Raw genomic sequence first — 25,197 nt, forward strand, 5'->3', positions numbered from 1 at the left:
AGCTTAAGCTGATGGTTGAAGCCCCAAGATTAGTTTTATACTCTATCATGAAGTACATTGGTAAATGCAGTAATTTTTGTCAATTGGTAAATGCAGTAATTTTTGTCAATATTAGGACAGTTATCCTTTTACACATTTATTCAAATCTCTAATGAAAAAAGCTTTTATATCGAGTTTTTTCATCTAAAGCTCTCTTCAAAACCTTTTATAATCAAACACTTTTATTAGCGTTTTGAAATAGTCAAACCTCTTATTCACTTAAAAGAAGCTTTTTTTTTCTCCAAACCTCTCATTACACGCCCTTATTCTAAGTATTGTAAGAATTTTAACTATTTATATTTATTTGGAAATGAAAAGGAAATCATGGTTAAAGATCATGTTCTGTTTACCTTATTTCCATTTATTTCAGATAAGTACCCAAATACACTTTATAACTAAAATAAATTCTACTAAATTTCAATAAATTCAGATAAGTATAACACACTCAACAAGTGTAAATAGGATATGGAAATTTTGAACTTTCCAAAAAGAGGAGAGGAAAGAGAAAATGGATAATTACTCATGATTTCATGAACTCATTCCTAATAAGGCTGAGTCATATGACCCTTGACCCTTAGCCCTCCCAGCCCGGCCCATTGTATTACTCACACAGTCACCCTTAATGGCTTCTTCTTTTGGTAGAGCTGTGGCATTTATACCAAGTCACCAACTGATCACCAAGTAAACCCAGAATTCAGCTCTGTCTCCGACTCCGACAACAGAAAAAAGCAAGAACAAAGTCAAATGGTAAAGTTTTCTTGTGCTTGTTTCATCTAAAATACTTACTATTTTAAGAAAGTGGATTACATAAACTTCTTCAGTCGTCATTTCTAGTTAATCTGTTGTTTTGTTAAATTCAAACTAGATTAATGTTTCTCTCTGTATGTTTTGTCGTCAATTTTGCTTCCTACTTTAAGATAATCTGTATAAATTTTAACTACTCCGTATTAACTATAAGTTGCCAAATTTGGTATGTCTTTCTGGAGAATTTAACTTTCTTTTTAAGTAACTTTCTGGAGAATTTTTTTTGTTCTTTCCATGACATGGGGTTTCTGGGTTTACTTGAATTTTGGTCGTTTAATTGATCCTTGAGATTAGTGGGAAATTAAAATACAATATTTATCTAAGAAAAATTTGTTTGGTCAATTGGTTGTTAAGTACTTCGTATTACTGTATTAGGCATTAGTGTAATACTCCTTCCCTGCCTAAAAGGTCGTCCATTTTACTTTTCACGTCTCCAATACATATCTTAATGTAAATATCTCTAATTTTACACGCGTAAAAATTATAAAAAGTTGATATTCAAGAAATATATGTTGAAACGAATCTAACAAGAACATACATGACTATACTATTTCTTATAGGCCAATGAGAATTCGTGGTCAAAGTTTTCACAGTTTGACCCAAAATATTACAATGGGGTAATCTTGTAAGGACGTAAGGAGTATTAGTTTAGGAGTTTATAATTCCCTTCAAAAAAGAGTTTAGGTGTTTATAACAAAATCGCGTGTGGATCGGTGTTACTGATGTAAGTAATGTTTAGTTTATGCTTGCGCTAATTTGTTTGGTTGAAAGGATAACATAAAAGAACGTTAATGGTTTTTATTAGGTTTCATGTTTGGTTTGACAAATTATATGGGATGTTATGGGAAAGGAAGAGAAATAAGAGGAAAGTTTAAAATTTCAGGTTCCTTTCCTCTCAAAACTGGAGGAACTTCTTTTCTCTTCCCTTCATTTCCTTTCTTTGAACCAAACAATATTTAGAAAATGAAATCTGATCCTTTTTTTCCCAAACAAAATATTCAATGCTCCAAACTCACGTTATAGCTTAGCATTTTAAAATTGCAGGATTGTTCTTGAACAATTAGTTTTTTTTAAAGAAGTATGTTAAGACTGAACACCAATTGTAGTGTGTTTTATGATTCTGGAATTGCATCTGGTTATATGAAATGAGTTAATTGATTTACTTCAGAATTGGTCTGTATGTTTTTTACTTATTGGACTTCTTGCCTTGTAAAACAAAGAGGTGAAATGCCCAACTTACTTTCTTAAATTATTACTACTCATTAATTATATGTTAAGTCGTGTGCATGATTCCAAACGTAAAGAACTAAAAAGGGACGGAGGGAGTAGTATCATTTAGTTTAAAATTATGTTGATTAATAAACATCACTAAAATGGTACTCCCTCCGTCCCGGAATACTTGACCTGTTTTCCTTATCGGGCCTTCCCTTAATACTTGACATGTTTCTAAAAATGGAAATATTCTAACAATATTATATTATTTCTCACTCCACCCCTATTAACCCACTTACCCCCTACTCCATACAAAAAATAATAAAAAATTCAACCCCTACTCTCCCCCAACCCCACCTCTTAACCCACCTCCCACGAACTACATTAAAATAATACCCCACTATCAACTACTACCTATTAAATTAAATAAGTCAATTCAAGTCCCTTAAACTCTATGCCGGTCAAACCGGGTCGAGTATTCCGGGACAGAGGGAGTAGTAATCCAAAACTTGAAAATATTCGTAACAAAGATGAACTACAATGCCTTACATAGTCTCATAGACATACTCATATACAGTTGAAAGCTCCCTTTATGTTTCACATATACAGATTCAGTAACAGAATTACCTGTACATGTATTTGTTTAACAATGCAGTTTATTTTGTCAATAGGTGAAAACCTGTGAAACCTGTGGAGACAAAGGCTTCTCTAGATACTTAACTTATTCTACTGGGGACACAGTTGAGCACATGTAAGTCGGACAATCATCCTTATACAAGGCTATTTTATGGAATGAATGTGTGTTGTTTTGCTTCTGTAGACATCAGCTAGAAAACTCATCCAATTTTCTGTGAATTTTTCTGGAAATCAGGACCTTATAAAATTGAACATGTTTTTTCTTTCCAGGTATAGTTCAGAGCTACCTCCTGATGAATTACCAGCAAAAATGGTAATGTGTGGGGATGAAATGACCAAGTTTTCTGGCTGTCATCCACTGAGAATTTCATATCTTTCTCTCCCTGATGCTAGTGCAATCCCAGTTGCTGGTCCGATTTGGAGGTGTGATGTTTAAGATATCTCATTCGTTCATATCAGATCATTCATCATGTTTTCACAGCATAGTACTCCCTCCGTCCCATAATGATGTTCCAGTTTCTTTTTTCACCGTTTGTTAATGAACGTTTTCTATCATTTTTATCTCTAATCACACAATGTTAAAAGACATAAAATTTCGATATTCTTAAAGTATTCATTGAGACGAATCAAACAAGACCACACATGAATCTGCTTTTTCTTATATATTGGTAGGAATTTAGAAGATTCTCTTCAAAAACCTGAATTAGAACATCATTATGGAACGGAGGGAGTATAATGGTCTGTTTTGTTTCTTGGCAGGGGAGTTTTCAATACTTTTGGGAGATTATGTAAAAGTTGGAAAGGGATGGAAGCCTTTATACCAAAGACTTCACATTCAGAAGCTGTCAATATTGTACATTCAATGCAACCCACTCTTTATCTCGACCTGAAGAAAAGGAGCCAACTATGGCCTAAGAATTTTGATGAATTGGGGGCTACTGACTGCAATATCGGACTTTACATCTTTCCTCAATCCGCGAGGTTATGGTTTAAATCTGTTGCATTTGTTTTGTGTTTTAATATAACTTCGAAGAGAAAGGAAAACTGAAATCTCTTTTTTTTTTAGCTTGAATGACAAAGAGTGAGGCAGACTACAATGACTTACTGGAAGCCATGATATCGAATGACCTAGCCATGACAGCAAACATGGCTAACTTAGAGTTGGTGGTTTTTACTTCCCTTGAGATAGCGGCTCCTGACAAACAACGTAACACTATATCAATTTATCTTTACAATTAAGTCCGTTATAACTAACTTTTTCCTTGAAAGTTAGTTCTCTTTCCGTATGATGAATGCAATATAAGGGTTAATGTGCTTAAAATGATATAGATAAATTGATTTGTTACAGGAATTCAAGGGAATTACTAGCTTTGGGGAGCGTTTAAGGAAAAAGTATCCAGTGAAATTCCATCCAAACGCGTAGCTAAAAGTCGTGGTACTAAATCCAAGCAGTGGACAACTCTCAAGAAGACTAAAAAAGCAGTGTCTCTTGTAAAATATGACCGTTTACCATCATTAAGGCCCGAATGCAAGAGAGCTAGGAGTAAAAGAGGTAAGATATTGCTCAGTTTGAGTGCGAGTTAGGTGTTTGCTAAGTGCTCATTTCAACAACTATCTTCTAGCTAGGTTGCATGCTTTAATTTTAGCTTTTGTGCGTTTGAATTGTGAGATTCACACAGGTAAGAAAGCTCGGAAATGCAATGACCAGGAAGCTGATATGTTTTGTCAGATATTCGACAAACCAGGCCAAGCTGAAACCTGCACAGATGAGCCTGCTGTCATTGCTTCAAGTGGACAAGAGAACACCAGTTTGTTGAATGATAAGATTGGTACTTTGGAAAACATTGTAGAAGAATGTATACCTCGAGTTGCAGTAACGATAAAGGAACCCAAAACTGTAGCTGTTGATGAATCAGAGAAAATTGTAGAAATAAAAACCTCGGGCCAAGGTCAGTCTTTTCCATTCTCGGTCACATTCAAATGTTTCTTGATTCTGTACCAACTCAGTCTTTTTGGTTATCATATGCTCTACTTTGTGATTTCCTAGCTGATTAGAGTATATTGGTCTATGCTGAAGATTCTGAAGAACTTGTTTCTCGTTTGATCAAATCTGTAAAAGAGAGATCAGAAAAGCACGAGTCCTTGAGTATACGTGATGTGTCCTGCTCTCCTAGTGTCAACATGTGGTTTATGCACCCGGGTGCCCAATGCTCATTGTGCACGCTGTTTATAAATGAACATATAGTTCAAATCCAAAGAACAGATCGTTCATATGCAAAGAACATATAGTAAATGAACATATAGTTTAAATCCAAAGAACCTATAACAAAATGTTCCACTTGTACGTGTACATTGAAATCATTCTCTGTGTTCATTAGTTATAAATAAATCATGACACATAAGCATGTCATGTCATCATTGTGACACGGCTTAAAGGTCGCATGTTGGGACCTTTATCATTTTCGAAATAAATGTTCATCGGAGTGCACAGTAATCCAAATTGCGAGTGTCTTTCTCCATTTTCCACCTTCTTTTAACCCTTCTTTTTCCCGGGTTTTCAGGTCAAGCACTACTTCCTTCTCTAGAAGTTAAGCAAGAGACACCTCTGGAGAAGGGTTCATGTATGACTTCCGGTCTTGATCTTGAAAGAAAAAGTTCAAGTCCTTCAATTTCTTCTACTGTATTCATGGAACTTGATGATGAAGAAACTACCATAAGTGGGTCTCAGAACTGTATAGAGGCAAGTGTAACGACAATCCCGGCCTCCAATTTAGAAATGGCAGGTGGTGAGTACCATGAAAGCAGTTCAAATAGGTCGGTACAACATCAACTCTGATTTGGTCCCAATTCTTACAAAAATTCTTGCAAAACATGGAGAGATTGCTTTGAATTCCAAATTTGCACCGAATATGGCATTGGAAAACATATGCAAAGTTGTCCAGGAACTTGAATCAGTCCACTTAAGTGATCTACGCCACCACCATGTGAACCACCTGAGAAACGTCCTGGAACTTGCTGAAGGTGTTGGGATCAATGTGAAATGGCTTTGGAATCGATGTGATGATCTTGAGAAGCTCGATTCTCATCTTACTCAGTATCCTATTCTGAAGAGTAATCTGGCTCAATCCGAAAAGGATATCCAGGATAAAGAAAAAAGGTTGAGTTTGAAAAGAATCATGGTGGGAAAACTGGAAGATGAAATCAAGTTACAGGAAAAAGAGTTTGAGTCATTGAAGGAATACACAGAGAAGTTAGCTAGTTCCATGCAGGGGTTCGAGTCGATTTGTGGAAGCTTCCATGATAAGTTTGTGGTGGATGGACTACTGTAGAAACTCAGCTCGGTAGATTCACTGTTACCTGATTCGCTAGTATGAGGCTGGGTACGGGTACGCAATTCGCTACTTAATTTGCTAAATTAGACCAAAATTGTACCATTTTCATTGTTATAATTCGTTTATTTGGTTCGCGGGTCGTGGGGTGATTAGAGAATTAGGTAACATTGGGTAGATTTTAGACCACTAACTAGTAACTACATTTCATAAGCAAACACACGTTTTATTATTACAGTATTAACGTGGTATAACTATTTGATCTCATTGTTAATGGCCTCCATTTAACTTACAATTGTCCCACAGATTCATGGTTCCTGTTTGATCTCATTGTTATTGTTCATTATGAGGCTCTGCAGGGTTCTGCAGTGATGTATTTGTTACTTATGCAGTCAAACTGATTTTGAGTTGTTGACATTATCAGAAAAATGTTGGGATTCTGTGTCATTTTCTGTTAAAATTTTTGTCAGAAACATGTTCCACAATCTCTGAAGTCATGCTTATAACTCTGTAGTATATACTTCGTAATTACTTTTCGAGGATTATTTGTAGTTATCTGTATTAGTAGAAGTTGGACTTGAGTTCCTTCAGTAGGTGGAGGTTCTGAGTACTCGTATTCAACAGCAGGATATATGGGAATCTGTTCTGTAGTACGTATGTACTTAGTGCAGATCAGTGCAGTGTTAAAGGAGATTGAGGGAATTTTCTCAAAATTCTTTCCTTTGTAGAACCATATTGACCAGCTAGATCAGTTCAGTAAGGAATAAACCTTATTGTGAAGGTCTGAGGACTGAGGTTAAACCTCTGTGCTCAACTGTCAAATATAGTTCAGTGTTCTACTTACACCAGTTTATCCTGTCGGAGTAAAGGATCGTGAACAAAGGTGTTCTAGTGCTACAACAAACGAGTTTGCGCATGCACAAGTTAAGGTTCGTTTTCTTCTCTTAACAATTATTGTAGCAATTATTTTTTGCTGACTTGTTTAATTTCAATTTCTGATTAGTTTCTGCAATAGTTATGATGATCTGATCTAAGTGTTAATCAATCAATTAATTGTGTTATTGGTTATTGATTGTGTGATTTGATTTTGTGATACTACAACGATTGAATTTGTTGTTTCACTTTGCAGCCTGACTAGTGCGTACCCTGAGAAAGCTCGGTGAAAGCTCTCTGCATGATCCATTATATACTGATAATGATACAGGCCTTAAGAATACAAGTCCACCAGAACCGGTGTATGTTTTACTGTTTTCTAATTCTGATGCACTGATTCCAAGCTTTATTTCAGAGAATAAATATGGTTTTGTACTTTAATTTCGCACCTTGTGCGTCTTAATTTGTATGCCTGGCACCCCTAACACTCTTAACAGTGTAACACTGTTGAGACCTATGTTGTCCACATGTGAGTTGTCCCACATTGGAGAAAGATGAGAGAAAATACCACCTTATAAGCTTGTGGCACTCCCACTATTGCCAATTTGTTTTAGTGTGGAACCTCCATTGAGCTTACAAGTGGACTGAACTTTCCATTACTGAGCTATCCATCACTCTCATCTCTCTTAAATAATAATACTTGTTTTAGTACTGTTATTATTATGTGTAAAATAGATTTTAGCCCGTGCGATGCACAGATTCTATTAAATTGTTATGTACATACCAATTTTATAAACTTCGTATTAGATTAAATTAGTTTTTGATTTTGTATTAAATTTCATTTTATTTAAAAATAAATAAATTTATGAGAGTGTTTGTTTTTGGATGAAATTGTATATGCGTAATATTAATAATTACTCCCTCCATTTCTTTTTTATGTATCCATTTGGAATCTGATGTGGTTTTTAAGAAAATTGGAATATTGGTTTGTATGGGTATATGTGTAATGATTGGGTGTAAGAGAAATGATTGGGTGTAAGAGAATATAATAAATAAAGGAGTGAAAAAATAATAAAGAAATAAGGTAAGAGAGAGGAGTGATAATGATGGGTGATAAAGGAGGTGAGAGAGTGGGTATATGAGGAAGGGAAAAGAATTAAATATTATGGGTGGGGAAAATTATGTGGGAATATGGGTAGAATTTTTAGGTATTTTGGTAATTAGATAGAAATGTAAGGGTATTTTAGGATAAAATGTATGTCCAAAAATAGAATAGATTCTAAATGGATACAACAATATGAAACGCTTAAAATGGAAACGGATACAACAAAAAGAAACGGAGGGAGTAATTAATTAAAATATATACGTGGCGTTTAATTATTTATCTACGTGACACTCGAATTTTTTAATTCAAAATTAATTTTGAAATCTTATTTTTCATTGGCCGAAACCATTAGATTCCCTACATGGCGCTCTAATATTGGATAATGTTTGATTTTGAATGAATTTTGTTTTAGATTTTTTTTAATTATTATAGTGTTTGATTTTAGATGGAGTTGTATATATTAGTAATTAATTAATTAATTAAAATATCTACGTGGCACCTAATTAATTATCTACATGGCAATCGATTTTTTTAATTCAAAAATAAATTAGAAATCTTATTTTTCATTGGCCGAAACCATTAGTAATCCTAGGTGGCGCTCTAATAGTTCAGCAAATATGCCTCCTTTATATATGTATATTAGATTAGATTAGATTAGATTAGATTACATGACTGTTTTATACAAGTATGCCATTGCCAACATAGTTTACCCGTAAAGTTATGGGCTTGGAATGACTTCTGCCCTTGAACTTCTGTTATCTTTACCACCCGTGAGTTGCTTCTGGGTAGTTAGCAAATTTCAATCTACATATCACCTTACTCGTTACATTTTCGTTTTTCATCCGCCTAACATTATTTGTTATACTTACAAATTATGAATGACCCCACAATTATTATATAGTTTGTCTCATCCCATTGACAAAATTTTGGTCCCCAGACCCTCTTTCATTCGATTAAAAAAGTAACTCATTGACTCCAATCAGAACTACTTTTTCAATAAAACAACAATTGATAACCAAATTTTGTCCAAAGGTAAGTGTAACGAATAATGTGGGACAAAGGGAGTAACTATTTAGATTTTGTTAAGATGATGAAAATCTCTAAGACTATGTTCTCGATTTGGACTTTCTTTTCCCATAAGTTTAATTTAGTTTAGACCAGTTTATTTCAATTCATGTCAAATTAAATCAGTTCAGTTTATTTTAACTCAATTTTAACACTATAAACAAGTTCGGTTTATTTTAAAGAGTTATAAAATCTAACGTAGGACATATTTGAAACTGAGAAGGAAATCACGATCAAATTAAAGGGATATCTCATATCTGGTATAGAATCCAACTCCAATTTTCTATTGCTTTATTTATATTTTTAGTATAGCATATTATAAAGTGGGGTGTGGAAAAAATTCCACCTTTTTAAAAAGAAGAGCATCAAAAAGCATTTATTCCAAGTCATAACATGTCATTATTCATTAATCTAAATTATTATTTCTTACTTTGATTTAATTTGATTGGTTTTGATCATTCCAAATAACATCATGGTGTGAAATAATAAAAGGCACAAGAAATTAGAACCACTAAAAACTTTTTGGCTTTTAAATTAAAGTGGGTGTTATGGTTGATCGCCTAACCAACGAGAGTATAAAAAGTACAATCGATGTTCTTGATTGGGCTATCCACGATTAACTCCGGCGGATAGGCCCTCTTATAGTCCTATACTCCTATGTAGTGAAGATTCTCTCTAGTTATTGAATCGACGATGTACGAAAAACTAGTGTACATTAGGACGAAGTAGTTGGGAAGCGTAAAAGTCAAATCGAGTAAGCCTGAAAAAGTATTACGTACACTATGTTGTTGTATGTCCAAATTCACTTGTAATTCCCTAATAACCAAACAGTCTAAGATGAGAGAGAATCTCGTTTAGCCTGTTCTCCGTTTATGCATGATACTACAGAAAAGCGTGTATAACAGTTTTTTACGCAAAAACAACGGGAAATATTATTAGGCCTTAGTTGAACAGTTCAAAACCAAAATAACTTCCTTACAAGGAAGAGAATCATCATTTGAGCCCCAATTTTCCCCATATTTAACTACCCCAATGCTCCCATCGAAAACCAACTACACAAAGCGAAACCCTAATAAGCAAGAACCAAAAATAGTCACTTCTACAAACTAGTTGTTGGTGATTTTTCCATCTTCGACTTCAATAATAGCGATCTGATCTTATATGCAGTTGTTGAACCGCCACAACAAGAGGAACAAAATCTTTTTCTTTGAAGAGGAAGATTCATTATCATCTTTACCTTTTGTAACCTTTTATATTCATTGTACGTATACATATATAGAATTACGAAGTACTCGTGTATTATTTACACAAAATATATCCTAAACCGATATTAATACAAAGATTATTTTATACTTCGTATAAAATATTCTCTATCAGTAGTGGTAATTTAGTCCAAAATGAAGCTTTGAAAGTGAGAAATGTACATGAGTTCTTAGGTGCCAACGTAAGCGTACGTTCAATGTGTTTGAAAGGGCATGGGGCAAGCTGGCTCAAAATGCCCGGAAAGGTTTTAAATTAATTAATGAAGCTGCAATAATTGAATAATTATAAGATGTAGACAGCATAATTAGCATTAATTAATCATGTGATGTTACTAATTACTTGTGTAATTTTGTAATTGCAGCATGAGAGCATGCATGGAGCTAGGCCCACTCATTTTTATTTTTTTTTAATAGGTAAGAAGAAGGGACCCTAACTGAACCAGCACCTAGCACAGGTTAACCAGCCCAGCTCCGCAGGTCATCGCTTGAGCCACTCCCAAGCATTTCGCAGTTGATGGGGCTCAAACTTGTGACCTCCAAGTCACAAGGTGAGTTCCCCCACCAACTCCACCAACTTATGTTGGTTCACCAGCTAGGCACACTCATTATGACACACTCTTAAACTAGTTAATATTGTAATGCTTCATTTTTTTTTTCATTTTATTATTCACTTTCTATATTGTTTAATATTTTGACGAGAACCATCCACTACTTAAGTGGCAGTTCTAGGTCGGTGCAGGGTAAGCGACAGATATAGTTTTATTGGTTTTCTTAATATAAACAAAAATATAATTAGAGTAGTGATTAAGGTGTTGTTGTGTTATCTATACAAGGTTATGGATTCAACTCCTAAAAGTACAGCAGATACGATATATGAGATTCAAGCTAGAATAATTCACTTGCCAGAGTTGCCACATCTATTTCCACTGTGAGACTAATCTTCTTCATTTTAAGACTCCATCTTAAATGACACTCGTTTTAAAATAGTTACACTCTTTATATTTTGAGATTTCGTATTTTCATTTCAATACCCCTCCAAACATTACTCCCCCCTATTTGATTTGCATCGTGTGGTTGGGTGATGGTGGTGTTAAGGTGGTTGCGGTCGTTTATCAATGGTTTTAGGATTGTCGTAATGGTTGGTGGTTAGGGTTTCGATCGAGGTGGTTAGGGTCACTTCATGATTTTTTGTTATTTCAAACACTAAGTTTATTTTAATACGCATTTTTAACATGTCGATAACTTAAAATATTACTCAAGTATAACTAGAGATATCAGGGCTCAAAGTTTTACATAAGTACACGTGTTAAATCGCTCTGATATACTCTGTAATAACTAAAATATCAGAATACTAAAAGCAACTATTTAGAAACGGAGAGAATAAGGGATATTTATTTCTAAAAGCTGAATAGGTGTACTATGTTGAGTAAGTCCAAATACATGCCTGGCATGTATTTGCAAAAACATGCCAACCCCAAATAAAAAGGTAAATGTAAATGTAAATGTTAGATATTTTTGGGGGGAAATGTATAACGGAATCGTAAATTTGTAAAACGGGGTGGTGATTTGGTATTGCTGAGTTTATTGGTATTACAAAAATGGTATTGGTATTACAAAAATGGTACTAAACATTTTTTAAATGAAATTCATTTTCCTTAAATGGTACTCGTTTTGTACTAAATTTTATAAAGTGGTATTAATATCACAAAAATGGTGCTAAATATTTTAAAATGGTATTCATATTACAAACGGGATCCAAGTTGGCAAACAGGGTTGACTATTCAACAATTTTAAAATGGCTGGGAAATTACAAACAAGCCCATAACATGTATTTCATAATACATGCCTGGCTGCGATTTTGACGCCCTCGGACTATGTTAGTCTTGACAAATCTTATCTTGTCAATAATTGATCATTGCAAAGAGTAGAAGCATTGCATTTGTTTGGAATAAGAGGTGTGGCGAAGATTGTTGCCAACGAGTATCAGCGCATGGGCACCTGGAGGGTCGATTAACTAACCTCATTTTCTGGGTCCCTCCAATTATATAGGGCTACTTTTACCGGTATTACCGGTATATCTTAAACCTTTATTAATGGTACAAATCGTACTATTAGTACTACAATCTTATCCTAATAGGCCAATCTGTGTAGCTATGGTCCCGAGAGCCTAAATACGTAAATAACTAATCTAGTTAACATTCACATCCGTCAGTTCGTCTTTGTATTGTAGTCTTATCATGTTTATTGCGGTAATTGATTGAATATACAAATGGAAGAACAAAGGGTAGTCAAAATTAAGACTTTATAACCTTATTTCTTTGTCATTGAAGTTTCAAAGGTTTGGTTATCACAATTTAGGTGTATCATTAATGAGTTGTTAGGACTCTATTTGTAACAAGGGGTAGATGCTCTGTTTCTCTAACCTCGGTACCCTGTTGTGTCAAATGTCAGATTGTCACTCTTTGAATAGCCTCGAATGCTTTGTAGGACTTTTCTAATAGGTTTGTAAGCTTTACATAGAAGTATAGAACTGATAGTTTGTAGGCTTTAACTAATTCAAAATAAATCTACGAGAGAGTATAAGTTAATAAAATCTTACTTCTCACTAGTTGTTTTCATCACTTTATTGCTCGTATTTTATTGTAGGCTTTTATGGATATTATGTTGCCACTCGCCGCTCTAGGCATCACGAATTCATCAAAATCCCACAACCAGATACACCCTCGTTGTCGATCCCGCTAGTGCCTATTGTGACGCTTAGGCGCATACAAGCTCCCCGATCGACCCTTGAGCCTCGCTCTTGTCGCCAATAAACAAGATTACCCATTATAAATCAATTGCTCTGGCCCTTACAATCCCCAAGAAACTCATTCCACACAAGGCTTACCCCCTTGCTGCTAAAAGGATAGAGTGCACGGCACGAATTTACTGTCAAACATTCAAACGTGACACTCGACATCCAGTTGTGTCGATGAGATGTCAACTAGCTTGATTGAAAACGTGTAAAAAATGTAATACCCAATACATGAAATCAAATATCGTCTACATCATTTACCTATGTTGCTATATCTACACAAAAAGAAAAAAACCCTAGTGTGTGGATTGTCCTCATGTACACAAACATTATTTACGATGAGTCAACCCTAATCCCCCTATATTAGTTCCAGCACGGTCAAGATAGAAAACCTTTTTTTTTCGATCAGGAAAAAAACCAGACGAACAACCTAAAACATCATTCCGGATGATTTACAATGACTCAAATTACAGTGTGAAAATGAGAACAAACAATACAATGAAAATACACCCTACCACACTAGTCACAAAGGTAGACGACCTATGTTAAACAAACTTGCATGTATTCTAGCTAGCTTGGCTTAGAGCACACACAACCTTGACATGTTGCTTGGATCAAATGATAATTGACAGGACAAATTGACTACAATGTTGACAGTGTGCAAGGGTCAAAATTTTATTAACTTGACCCGGGTCGTATATGTGACCCAAGGTCAAGTTAATTAAAAAGGAATGTGGGGTCAAATAAAGCACAACTTGCATGGAGCCTAGGCAATAGTTTTTACCTGTTTGCATACGAAGTATTATTTTAAGCTAATATTGGCTAAAATTATTTTTTACTGTATGCATACATACAATGCATTTTTTTTTTTTGGCTCATGTGTTGCCACGCATGCAATGCATCTTTTCTTTTTTTAAGAAAATTTTAATGATAATTTTTTTACAACCACGTGTGTATAATTTCCAGGATAAATTTTTATAATACCATGTATGTTAATTTAATTTCATATTTATTTGTTTGTTAAAATTAATAATTGTGTTTGAAAGTGAATTTAAAGTGGAGTATATGTAAAAGGAAAAAAGTAGGTAAGAGAAATTAATGACCTTGAGTCAAGATTGTAGAAGATAAAAGATGGATTTAAGTAAGTAGTATGTCAAGTTATTGGAAAATGAGGTGGAAGAAGGAGAAGGATGAGCGAGAAGTTATTTTGCATTTGACCGAAGGTCAAGGATGCACATGGTCTTAGCTATACAAGCCAACAACTCTCACGAGAAATTTTGATCACCTACGGTCACATTATTGTCATTATTATTCATTATTATTTTGTCAAGGAAAGAAAACTCAGACTACATGAAATAATCTTTCCACATTGAAGTACAATTGTACAAAAACTCCGAGTAAATTAGATAAAGAATAGAGAAAACAATGAAATAACACCACCATATAATTCAATTGCTTCTATCCCCTTCTTTCTAGTTTGCGTGCTTCCTTTTTCTTGCACCTCCCACCAATAACATACTTTTCAATCACAAATCACATTTCAATTATATTGTTTTTGTCAAACATGACAACAAAGTTACTTTCATTATCCCCAACTATATACAAACTTCATACATAGAACATATCATAATGTTAATTAAGATATTTCACATTATATCATTAGTATCAAGTATTTATTCCATTTTTCCTTCTTTAGTAGGAAAAAAGAACCTCCCCGTATTCGAACACGCGTCATTACCTACACCATTACATCACATATATATCGGTATTTACATCAAACATATACCTTTGTGTTATGTATACCAAAAGAACCAAAAAAAACTCTTAAAAACTTTAATACATGTTGCTTCTATTCATATTCTATAAGTCTTTTTCTAACTACGTTACCTATAATATGTAGTTATGTACATATACAATACTCGAGAGGGAGTACCTGCGGCTTCTATTAGTTTCGTGTAATTTACAGACGGAGCTAGTGTATGTATATCCCATCGTGTTAAACAGGCAACGATGTAGTAGTAATTAATATTGCAGCGCGGTAAAAAGTTTCATCAGACCTTTCGATTCAGTACTGTATGAGAAGTGCCCCGAGTGGAGCTCTGTGCGGTATCCCCTTCCTGCGTTTGGCAGACCTGTAACTTGCCCCGGATGAGCCTGCAGAAGTTGTTCTTGGTGGTGTTGATGGTGTAAAACTCTGTAACTTCTTCTTATAATTGTAACTGTAATTATAGTTATAAGCAACAGTCCCTTGATCATTGTAATAATTGTTCAAGGATTCTTCTGAGTCTGAATTCGTTTGTCCTGTTTCTCCGATCCTCCTCTTCTTATCGGTCCAGAAGTTCTTCGATGTCCCATTTATCTGTAAAATGAAACAGAAGAGAAAGATCAGTTGAAAGAACAAGCAATTTTGACTGATTCAACATTCCTTACCAGGAATGTAAATCAGATCTTGATCCACAAAAAGTTAGTGAATCAACAAAAGTTGATTGCAGGTAGTTCAGTGAAAATCAGGTGAAAAGAACATGACCTACTACTACAAGCTTTTTGGGTGCGAATACGTCACAAGGGCAAATAAATTACAAATGTGCAATGGGGGGATTCGTACCTGAAACCTATTACAGACAGACCCTCAGTCTTACGTTTTAACCTACTACTACAAGTACTCATACATATCAATTATTCTAGGAAAATGTTTCCATTGATCAAAATGTATTAGTCAATCTCAACTTTATTCAACACTGTTGATTTATCATCGCGACAACAACAAATAACAAACAACATTGTAGTGATTGTAAAAGCTTCCGTCATGCTCATACAAAGAGCAAGAATCCATGGATGACGAGGCAACAACATTGACAAGAAGAGTATTAGTGTAGTTGGGAAAGGTCATGATCAAAGATGATGATGGAGTTGTCACAACAAGATTGGTTGAAGAGGAAAAGTCAAAAGCTTAATAGTATAAGCAACCTTTACTATAGTAGTATAGTTAGCAAAAAGTGAGGTGACCTTAGTTGAATAAGACGCTTGTGGTTGTGGATGATCAAATTGCCTAGATTGTGCAACTGCCGCCGCCCTCCGTTACCTAATCAACTAAATTAATATATTCGAGTGATCTAATTCAGGTAGGTTATCTAAATGTCCTAATTAGAGAGGACAATCATCTTCATTCGCGTCTCCAACAAGCACATTTTATCTCGAATCATCGGCCATTGATCACAAAATTCCCCTTATCCCAAAAAAAAAAATGGAATCCAGTATATGCCAAGGATAAACTAAAATCCAGTTCTTCAGCATTTCTATGATGTTACCTAAAATTTATCAGAACATCATTTTTCTTTTTTATTTTTTGATTTGGGCGGTAATATGGACGAGATTTGACCCCAGATCTTTCCCAGGAGTTCACATTGATTACGGATGAGATAGTGTACATTTATACCTTCTCCTTAAACGCAATCCAAGATTGAATTTATGTTGGATGTTTGTTATATTTGTACGGAGTACTAATTATGCTTAATTGCCAGATATAGAACAAAACATGATCAACAAATTAATTTCTTAACAAAGAAACATAAAATTGACAACATTGTTAAAAAAAGGGAATAAAAAAGAAAAGAAAAGAAAAAGAGAGAGAAAAACGAACCTTGCAAGAAAGAGAGCAAAAGGAGAAGGAATCAAGAAGGCTGCGGTGGCAGACAAGGCAGGTGTTGGTGACGCCTTTACCAGGGCGAGGCTGCGGCCGCTGATTCAAGAACACGATGCGCGCACTGTTGATAATGTATGTCTGTATCCCTGCTATGTCCACATACTTCTGTATCTCCGTTACTCTTATTACGTCGTGGTACGACGACCGCCTTATCTGAAAACAATTACCACCACCACTTTATTATCGTTTCTCATTTACGCCGCCACTTCGGCCGCCCTACAATCAAAATTAGCACAGAACCCCCAAAAATGGCTTAGACGACAACCGCCTTTTACGGAAACTATTACCACTAATCCACTACCATTTAATTACCGTTACGCCGCCACAATTACGGAAACAATTACCACTACTACCATTTAATTACCAAATTATTCATTTACGCCGCCGCCACTCGGCCGCCCTACGATCAAAATCAGCATAGAACCCCAAAATGATTGAGACGACGACCGCCTTATATTAAAAAAACAATTACCACCACCACCATTGTCGATTGATTTCAAATGCAAATTACCACTACTAGCTCAGTAGTATACTCAAATTCGGCTCTAATTGATTTGAACATTATGATCGGTTTCAAAATAGTTATCGATATCATTCGACAACTCAAATTCGGCTCTAATTGATTTGAACATTAACGAAAAACGTCTAAAAGCAAATTACCACTACCAAATGTATGAACCTGAAACTGGCTTTGACTGATTTCAAAGACAAATTACCACAACCATTCAGTAATATACTCAAATTGGGCTCTTATTTATTTGAACATTGTTGATCGGTTCCAAAAACAACAACTACCATCACCACTCAATAACATTAGTCAAAATTTGTCACTAATTAATTTGAACATTAATAAAAAAAAACCGACTAAAAATAATACCTGAATAGCGTGGTGATCCTTGTGAGACGATAAGCATACGGAACAGAGTGCTCCGTCCATACAATCCAAGCAATACATATTACATTCACTCTTGTGAGCATCAGGATGAATCTTACATTGGCCAAAGAAGCTAGTTTTAAGAAGAGGTTTCAACCAAATAGGCCACTTAATCTTCTCATCTAGTTCATCACCATGTTCATCAACCTCAATCATTCTCCTTATTTCTGATCTCTGCTCCATTATTCCCATTTTATTTTCTGACCTCTGTTTCTATCTTATAATGGGTATTTTTATTTTTATTTTTATTTTTTTGGGTGTAGAAAATGGAATTTTAGGGCTTTAAATTGGCCAATATTGGGTTATGTAGAAGTAGTAGATAATGATCTGACGATTGAGAAGCAAAGCAAAAGGGGGGTATGGGGGAGAGTGTAGAAAGAAACTTACAAGACGGTGGAGAGAAATGACTAATGAATCGAAGAAGAGGTAGTTATCAATTTTAAAGACTAATGCTTTTTTTTTTCTTTCTTATTTTAATTATTATTTTTCGTGGGTCTAGGTTTTGGAAGAGGGTATGTTTGGGTGGGTGGAATTTCTCTACTTGTGCACTTGTGTTGTGCTTATCTTCTCCCTTCTCTTTTTTCTGTTTTTCAATTACCTCATCTTCCTCTCTCTTTCACTAATGCTCCATAACTCCATTGATTCCATCCGAGTTCGGCATCACTGTCAGTTTTAACTTATAGCTATTATGTTTTAAGACAATGTCTTGTTTGATAAATAACGTACATTAGCTTTTGGCTTTTTAATTAATTCCGAGTTCGGTATCACTATCAGTTTTAACTAATATCGATTATGCGTTGATAAATGGCTATTCAACTGGCTGGAAAAAACTCACATTTAAGTCAAAATTAAAAAGTTTCTTAAAGTTGCCCCGTTATGTCTTTCAATAAATAAAAATTCAATAGGCAACAAATTAAGTCGATCAAACCAGTCAAGTGAAATAATCAACCGTCGGCGTCCAACATCCAATTGCCAATTGCCAAACAAGACAAATGCCAATTAGCATTGATCAAGTCAAATACGGAGAACTTTTTCTGTTCTCTTATAACGTTTCACTTCATTACCTCTTATTCACTATATTTTTCTTACTAGTGTACTAAAGCATAAAATAGTTGTGTAAAAGGTGATTGGATAAGTACAACTTATGTGTTCAAAAATAACTTTCTTTTAATCTACTACTCCGTAATACATAACTAAAGATAATAATGATTAAAAGTTAACCAACATTGTTATTTTTATATCAAAACGTTATAATTAAAGAAAATGAAATAAATAGTTCATTTTTAAGTGACTATACATAGATTTAGACTCACTTATCATTTGATCCCACGCTTAACCCTCTTCTTTTTAGACTTTATTCACAGGTGTATGAAATAATTTACATCAGCTCGCGATTCTAGAATTTCGAGCCAAACGCCAAAGAAAGACAAGGCACGGTCCACGGGGGAAGAGTTGCGTTCTCTCTAAGGAACTTAATCCTCTCACGTGGTACGTCCTCCTCCAACTTTTTATCTTTGTTTCTATGTCGCACATTTCGATTATTTATTCCTATAGATTATCTCTAAAACTAATTCATTAATAAGTAATTAAGATTCCTTTTTGTCTATTATTTTTCTAGTAATATTTTTTGTATAATATCCAAAAGCAAATTAATTGAAGGCCGCATTATTTAAGTTAGGTTGGAGGGCTAATGGCCACAACACATCTCCACTTGCAGATAATGACACGTGTCCCATCGAGTTTTGCCACTTATTCTGTCATTTTGACACGTAATCATCCATTACTGCTCCCTCTTTCTTTCTTTTTTGTTTTTTTCTTCTTTGCCTCTCTCACTAAACTCAAAATAATACTGACATTTATACCTCTTCAGATTACTCCCTCCGTCCCGGAATACTTGACCTGTTTTCCTTATCGGGTCGTCCCTTAATACTTGACCTGTTTCTAAAAATGAAAATATTCTAACAATATTATATTATTTCTCACTCCACCCCTATTAACCCACCTACCCCTACTCCATACAAAAAATAATTAAAAATTCAACCCCTACTCTCCCCCAACCCCACCTCTTAACCCACCTCCCACTAACTATATTAAAATAATACCCCACTATCATCTACTACCTATTAAATTAAATAAGCCAATTCAAGTCCCTTAAGTGCCGGTCAAACCGGGTCGAGTATTCCGGGACGGAGGGAGTATAATATTTGAAAGCTTTTTGAATGGCTCATTACAATAACAAGATTTGCGGTATTTAAAGTTTAAACCAAATTACATATTTATTTATAGAATTTAATAAGATAAGGGTTGATATGGGTGGTCAACATTGGCCGAGTCGGATGTATATATACTAAGAGCATGATCAGCCTCAAGTCTTAAGACATGAATTGTGTTGGCATGGCATATGATTCATCAGTTTTAAGATCAGACAATAGAAATTGTAGCATTGAAGTAGACAAGTCTTATCAAAGTCTTAAAGTGAGTCTTGAAAAATTAAGACTCAATTTAAGACTTGGTATGTGAGTTAAATTAAAAAATAAAATGATATTTTACATAAATTTACAAGTCTTAAATGATTTAATGGGTGAAGAGCTAAATTTGATTGAATCTTAAGGAGTCTAAACAATAATATAATTATTTAATATTAATAAAATGCTGATATGGAATATGAAGAACATCTTAAGATAAGATCCCCTTGATCTTGCTCTAAAGCTTTATTCTATTCGACTACGTCATATTTTTCTGAATTAAACCTATCTGAACTTATTTAATCTTATTTAAATTTAACTGAATTTATCTGAACCGATAAAAAAAACTTAAATTATTTTGTATAAAACAAACAAATTTATTTGTGTTTGATGTGTGAAAAAAACTTATTTTTTCTAAATTATCTGAACTTTTGCCTGAAATAAGTCAAAATAAGTCGAACAGAGCATAGCCTTGTACATTAACAAAAAAAAAATCGTTGATAAGCAAGTCTATATATCACGTGGTATTCTTACTGATCTCACTTTAATGTTTCATTTCATACACATCGATCAGTTTAGAAATGGGAATATATGAAAAGTCGAACCCCTGACCTCTAATTTGTAAACCAAATACGAAGTACATTTAACCAATTTAGGTCAAATAACATGTCATCTATAATAAATGACAGTTTAATAAATCTTGAATTATTTGGAATTATTATTCATGTTTAATCTGCGGTGTGGCCGGAGCCTAAATACTACTTATATTTTATAATTAGTTTTTGGGTCCGGATGATACCCCGGGTTATTACATTATTAACATTCACTACTATTACTTGTACTTTTATTTATTTGCAATGATAACATGTGATATGTGTTGTCTTAGCGGTAAAGCCTTTATTGTTTAAACTCAAGGTCAAATGCTCAAACCTTATAAAAACCATGTTTGACATTTTTTTATGTATATGAATATTACGTGTCACGTGTCACGTAAGCTTTCTTAAAACCGTCTTTTAATATATAGTATAGATTCGTTGACTCGTTGTAGCTAGGCTCCGCTCTATTCGACTTATTTTGTCTGAATTTAACTTAACTCAATTTATCTGAACTTTTATCTGAAAAGAATAACTTATTTTGTCTGAAATAAAATAATTTGTGTGTGATATTGTATAAAAAAAACTTATTTTTTTTTAACTTATATTATCTGAACTTAACTAAACTTATTTTATCTGTAATAAGTTAAAATAAATCGAATAAAATAAAATCTTGGTCATAATTAAATGTATTAATGATCAACTTTAAAGGTAGTTGAAATTAACCCGAAACGGAGGGAGCAGCTGAGGAAGTGGGTTAAATATCGTTAATAAGTTGGTTCATATTTGTCAATATTGAAGTTCAAACGAACATTCAAGCATGGTTCATATTTTCTGGTTTTGGTAGTTGAATATTATTGGACCACCAATGATTGGACTTATATATCTAATATCGGTTATCTATCTTAAAATAGTTGCGATAATTTGTTACTCCCTCGTTTCCATATTTATATTGCCGTTTAAAAAAAATATGAGTTTTAAGAAAAATGGAATATAGTAGATGAAAAAGGAGTCCGGATCCTCTAGAGTTTTAATAAAACTCTATAAGGTAAAATTGTTTCTAAACCATACATTTCAAAATCAATGGTTCATAGTGATGAGAAAAAATAGGGGGAATTTTGGAAAGATAATATATCAACCATTGATTTTTTATTCAATGGTTGATATGCTCAAACTCTACTTTGTAGAGTTATTTTAAAACTCTAGAGGATCCAAAACCATAAGGAAGTAGAATAAAGTACAAATGATAATTGATTTGTATGAACAAATAGAATAAAGTATAAAAGAAAGAGAAATATAGTACAAGGGGAATGAATATATTACGGAGTACTTTTGTTTTGTTTTGTTGTGTTTTCATACATTTATAACAACCAAAACAACTACCTGTGTTTTTGGATCCTCTAGAGTTTTAAAATAACTCTACAAAGTAGAGTTTGAGCATATCAACCATTGAATGAAAAATCAATGGTTGATATATTATCTTTCCAAAATTCCCCCTATTTTTTCTCATCACTATAAACCATTGATTTTAAAATGTATGGTTTAGATACAATTTTACCTTGTAGAGTTTTATTAAAACTCTAGAGGATCCGGACTCACTACCTGTACCAAACATACCGGTAAACTTGGAGACATAAAAGACAAACAAAATTTACACACTCACAACTTAAGGTCAAGTCCTTTAGGTTGATTCAGAAACAGAGGACCTCCACTTTTGGATCCCATGATGATTGTGATGTTTATAGCATATTAGCATACGTGGTGCTGTGTTTGGTTAAATACTTTCCTACACAATGCTTCCATATTTCTAATTCTAAAGTGAGATTATAAAGCTAAGAAGGACATTCAATTGAAAGTCCCAATTTCTTTTTTACCCTTTTAACAAGTTTGTTTGATGATCTTAAAGTTGCAAATTCCAAGTCGGCAAAACTCAGCAAAAGTTCGTGTTTGATTCAGGTGATCAAGGGCAGGTCACTTTTACACGTTTCTTAGCACAATCCCTTACTTTTTGTTTTTCGAGTCGGACTATAAAAGCCATGATCGTTTCCATCCTAAAATTATTTAGTAAAAGGTTAACTAACTAACAGAGTTGGATTGAGAGTCACTTAAGCATGTAAATAAAAGCATCGTTTTAACTTTCTAGTCGAGATAAAAGAAAATTGCAGTGTGGTTCTCACCGGACCGTTCTCGGGTTGGATTGGGAGATTTTTCACAATAGCGATCGCAAAGGGTCTAGTAATCATCAGACTTAAATCATTTCTGGTTAATTTATAAAGTGTTAATGTTCTTTTAGATCTCACCCTTTTAAATAATCTCTTTAATAAAATTTAGTCCACAAGATAATAATGGGAATACATAGAAATCTGTAGTCCGCACTAAAGATGGTTGTGGGCCGGGTCAATTCGAGGCTTAACCCGACCAACAAGGAAAAAAAGCACGGCCCAATACGAACATGAAAGGCCGTAGTTTTTTAGAAAAAAAACGACAAGGCATGACACGACTCTACATGTCAAAGCACGCTAAATTTAATTAGACTTATATACGACGGTACCACCCGGCCCGACACGACAACTCGTGGGATGGGCTATATTTTAAAAAAAGTTATTAGAGTAGGCTTGGCGTGGGCTCGGCCCAAAACCCGACCTGGACCGGCCCACAACCATTTTTAGTTTGTACTATTTTTACTTATATATGGATAACTTTAAAATATTTTAGAGTAATTTTAATTTACATCTATTTTACATTAATGTACAAGATGTAACTAAGAATTTGTGCAAAATAATACGGAGTAGTATATTGCCAAATTAGAAGCATTCAAATATGATCCCACAATGCCCAAAATTGTCAATAATTCAAAAACTCAACAGGGTAGCAAATGGCATTTACGATGTACACAAAAGTGTTGTTGGAATGACAAAAATGAAGGTCCCAAATGCCGTTTATCAATGTTTTGTTTGGTAGATTCAATGAATGAATCAACTTAAACTAACCCCTCATGATTCATTAATTTATATCGTAACCTGGACATAGTGAGCGTTAGGAAAATAAGGCAATCCCCATCCCCAAAGTGTTTTAAGTTAAAACTCCCACGACTCGACCATAGCTTCATGGTCATAATGTCACTAGCTCACTGCTCAATGGATCAAATTTGGCAGGTCTTGTAGGAGATTAGGAAGCTCTTCGAGTATGATAGTTGAGATTTATCGAATATGGACTTATTTTCGGTCATTCATTATTACTGGAGGAAAATCAATCAAGCGGCGATTTTCTTGACGGGGTGTCAGATTTCACCATTGTTGGATGAAAATCTGTTTGAAGAAATTGAGAGAGAATTCTGAAAGTAGAGCATTATTACTTGAATGAATAATTAGGCAAAGTGTTTACAATGTATGCTATATATACACGAATCTAAACTAACATCAATGAGGTGTACTAGCTAATCAGGAGCTTCTATTTGTACACTTCAGCATCAATATACTAAGCTGACTAATATTACAAGGATGATCAGCATTGATCATCATCTAACAAACCTAACAACCTTCTAACAACCTTCCTTGTTTGTAGGGAAAGTAGTTAGAGTTGTTTCTAGAAGCTTCATAATGCATGTGCATGGTTAAACATGCAGCTCGTGCTTGCTTACAAGAGGGAATACCAACACGGGGTAAGAAAACTCTTATTCTAATATGTCACTATGGTTTTCGGCTTTTGATCATTCTATTTCCCTCAATATCTGAAAGGATGAGTTAAGTTTATCACTTTACTATCTCAAAGGGGGTTGGTTGATTTTTTTTCCTTATCAAAAAGAACTAAAAAAAAGAAACTACTTCGTAGCTTACTACGTATAACTTTTTGAAGAGTTCCATCAAGTCCATCTCCTTAGTTGACAATCTTGACATCCAAAACCAATTTCATAGTGAAGTCCGTAAAATTTTGCAATTGTAAATTCAACAATTACGACTAATAAAACAACTCCAATGATTATAGTTAAGCAACTTAACCATAGTAATGATTTTGATAGATTAGCTTGGTTAAGAAAATCAGCCTTGGCAAGTTAATTTGCTTGGCAAAAAACTATCCTATTAGAAAGTGAGTTATAATTAAATGTGAAATAGAGCCCAATAAGGGTGTGTTCTATTCAATTTATCTGACCTGAATTTATCTGAAATAATCTAGACTTATCTGAACTTATTGGAACTGATTAAACTTTATTGGATAATAATAATAATAATAATAATAATAAGAAGAAGAAGAAAAAAAACAACAACAATAATAATAATAATAATAATAATAATAATCTCTATTATATAAGCCAAGAGCTGAGGGTGTTTTGGTAAAATAACTTTTCGTGTCCCCAATCAAAAAGTCCAATATACCCTACCCACC

The 25,197-nt window shown here is 34.1% G+C and overlaps 2 protein-coding genes across 2 annotated transcripts; one reads left to right on the top strand and one right to left on the bottom strand.

The window, feature by feature from the left end:
• The first annotated feature begins 47 nt into the window (after positions 1–47).
• Positions 48–7,334, top strand: LOC110799157 (uncharacterized). The gene is made up of 9 exons (XM_056838788.1): positions 48–86; positions 682–786; positions 2,727–2,806; positions 2,962–3,114; positions 3,451–3,697; positions 4,060–4,243; positions 4,371–4,640; positions 5,253–6,949; positions 7,150–7,334. The coding sequence occupies exons 1-8, from the start codon at positions 48–50 to the stop codon at positions 5,525–5,527; spliced, it is 1,353 nt and encodes a 450-aa protein (XP_056694766.1). The 3' UTR covers positions 5,528–6,949; positions 7,150–7,334.
• Positions 7,335–14,928: 7,594 nt separating this feature from the next.
• Positions 14,929–18,270, bottom strand: LOC110799136 (protein RGF1 INDUCIBLE TRANSCRIPTION FACTOR 1). Its single transcript, XM_022004340.2, has 3 exons — positions 17,700–18,270; positions 16,760–16,975; positions 14,929–15,478 (listed from the first exon to the last, which is right to left on the bottom strand). Exons 1-3 carry the CDS (start codon positions 17,946–17,948, stop codon positions 15,185–15,187), a joined length of 759 nt encoding a protein of 252 aa, XP_021860032.1. The 5' UTR covers positions 17,949–18,270; the 3' UTR covers positions 14,929–15,184.
• Between the last annotated feature and the right edge of the window lie 6,927 nt (positions 18,271–25,197).

Source organism: Spinacia oleracea, chromosome 3, assembly GCF_020520425.1.
Source record: "Spinacia oleracea cultivar Varoflay chromosome 3, BTI_SOV_V1, whole genome shotgun sequence".
NCBI classification, from domain to species: Eukaryota; Viridiplantae; Streptophyta; class Magnoliopsida; order Caryophyllales; family Amaranthaceae; genus Spinacia; species Spinacia oleracea.

Coding starts and splice junctions, on each gene's coding strand:
- LOC110799157 (XM_056838788.1), top strand. CDS start 48: ATGAAGTACATTGGTAAATGCAGTAATTTTTGTCAATTG. Junction 787..2,726: donor AGCAAGAACAAAGTCAAATG/GTAAAGTTTTCT, acceptor TTTTGTCAATAG/GTGAAAACCTGTGAAACCTG. Junction 4,244..4,370: donor GAGAGCTAGGAGTAAAAGAG/GTAAGATATTGC, acceptor AGATTCACACAG/GTAAGAAAGCTCGGAAATGC.
- LOC110799136 (XM_022004340.2), bottom strand. CDS start 17,948: ATGGGAATAATGGAGCAGAGATCAGAAATAAGGAGAATGATTGAGGTT. Junction 16,976..17,699: donor AGGATCACCACGCTATTCAG/GTATTATTTTTA, acceptor AATTGTTTTCAG/ATAAGGCGGTCGTCGTACCA. Junction 15,479..16,759: donor TTTGCTCTCTTTCTTGCAAG/GTTCGTTTTTCT, acceptor TTCATTTTACAG/ATAAATGGGACATCGAAGAA.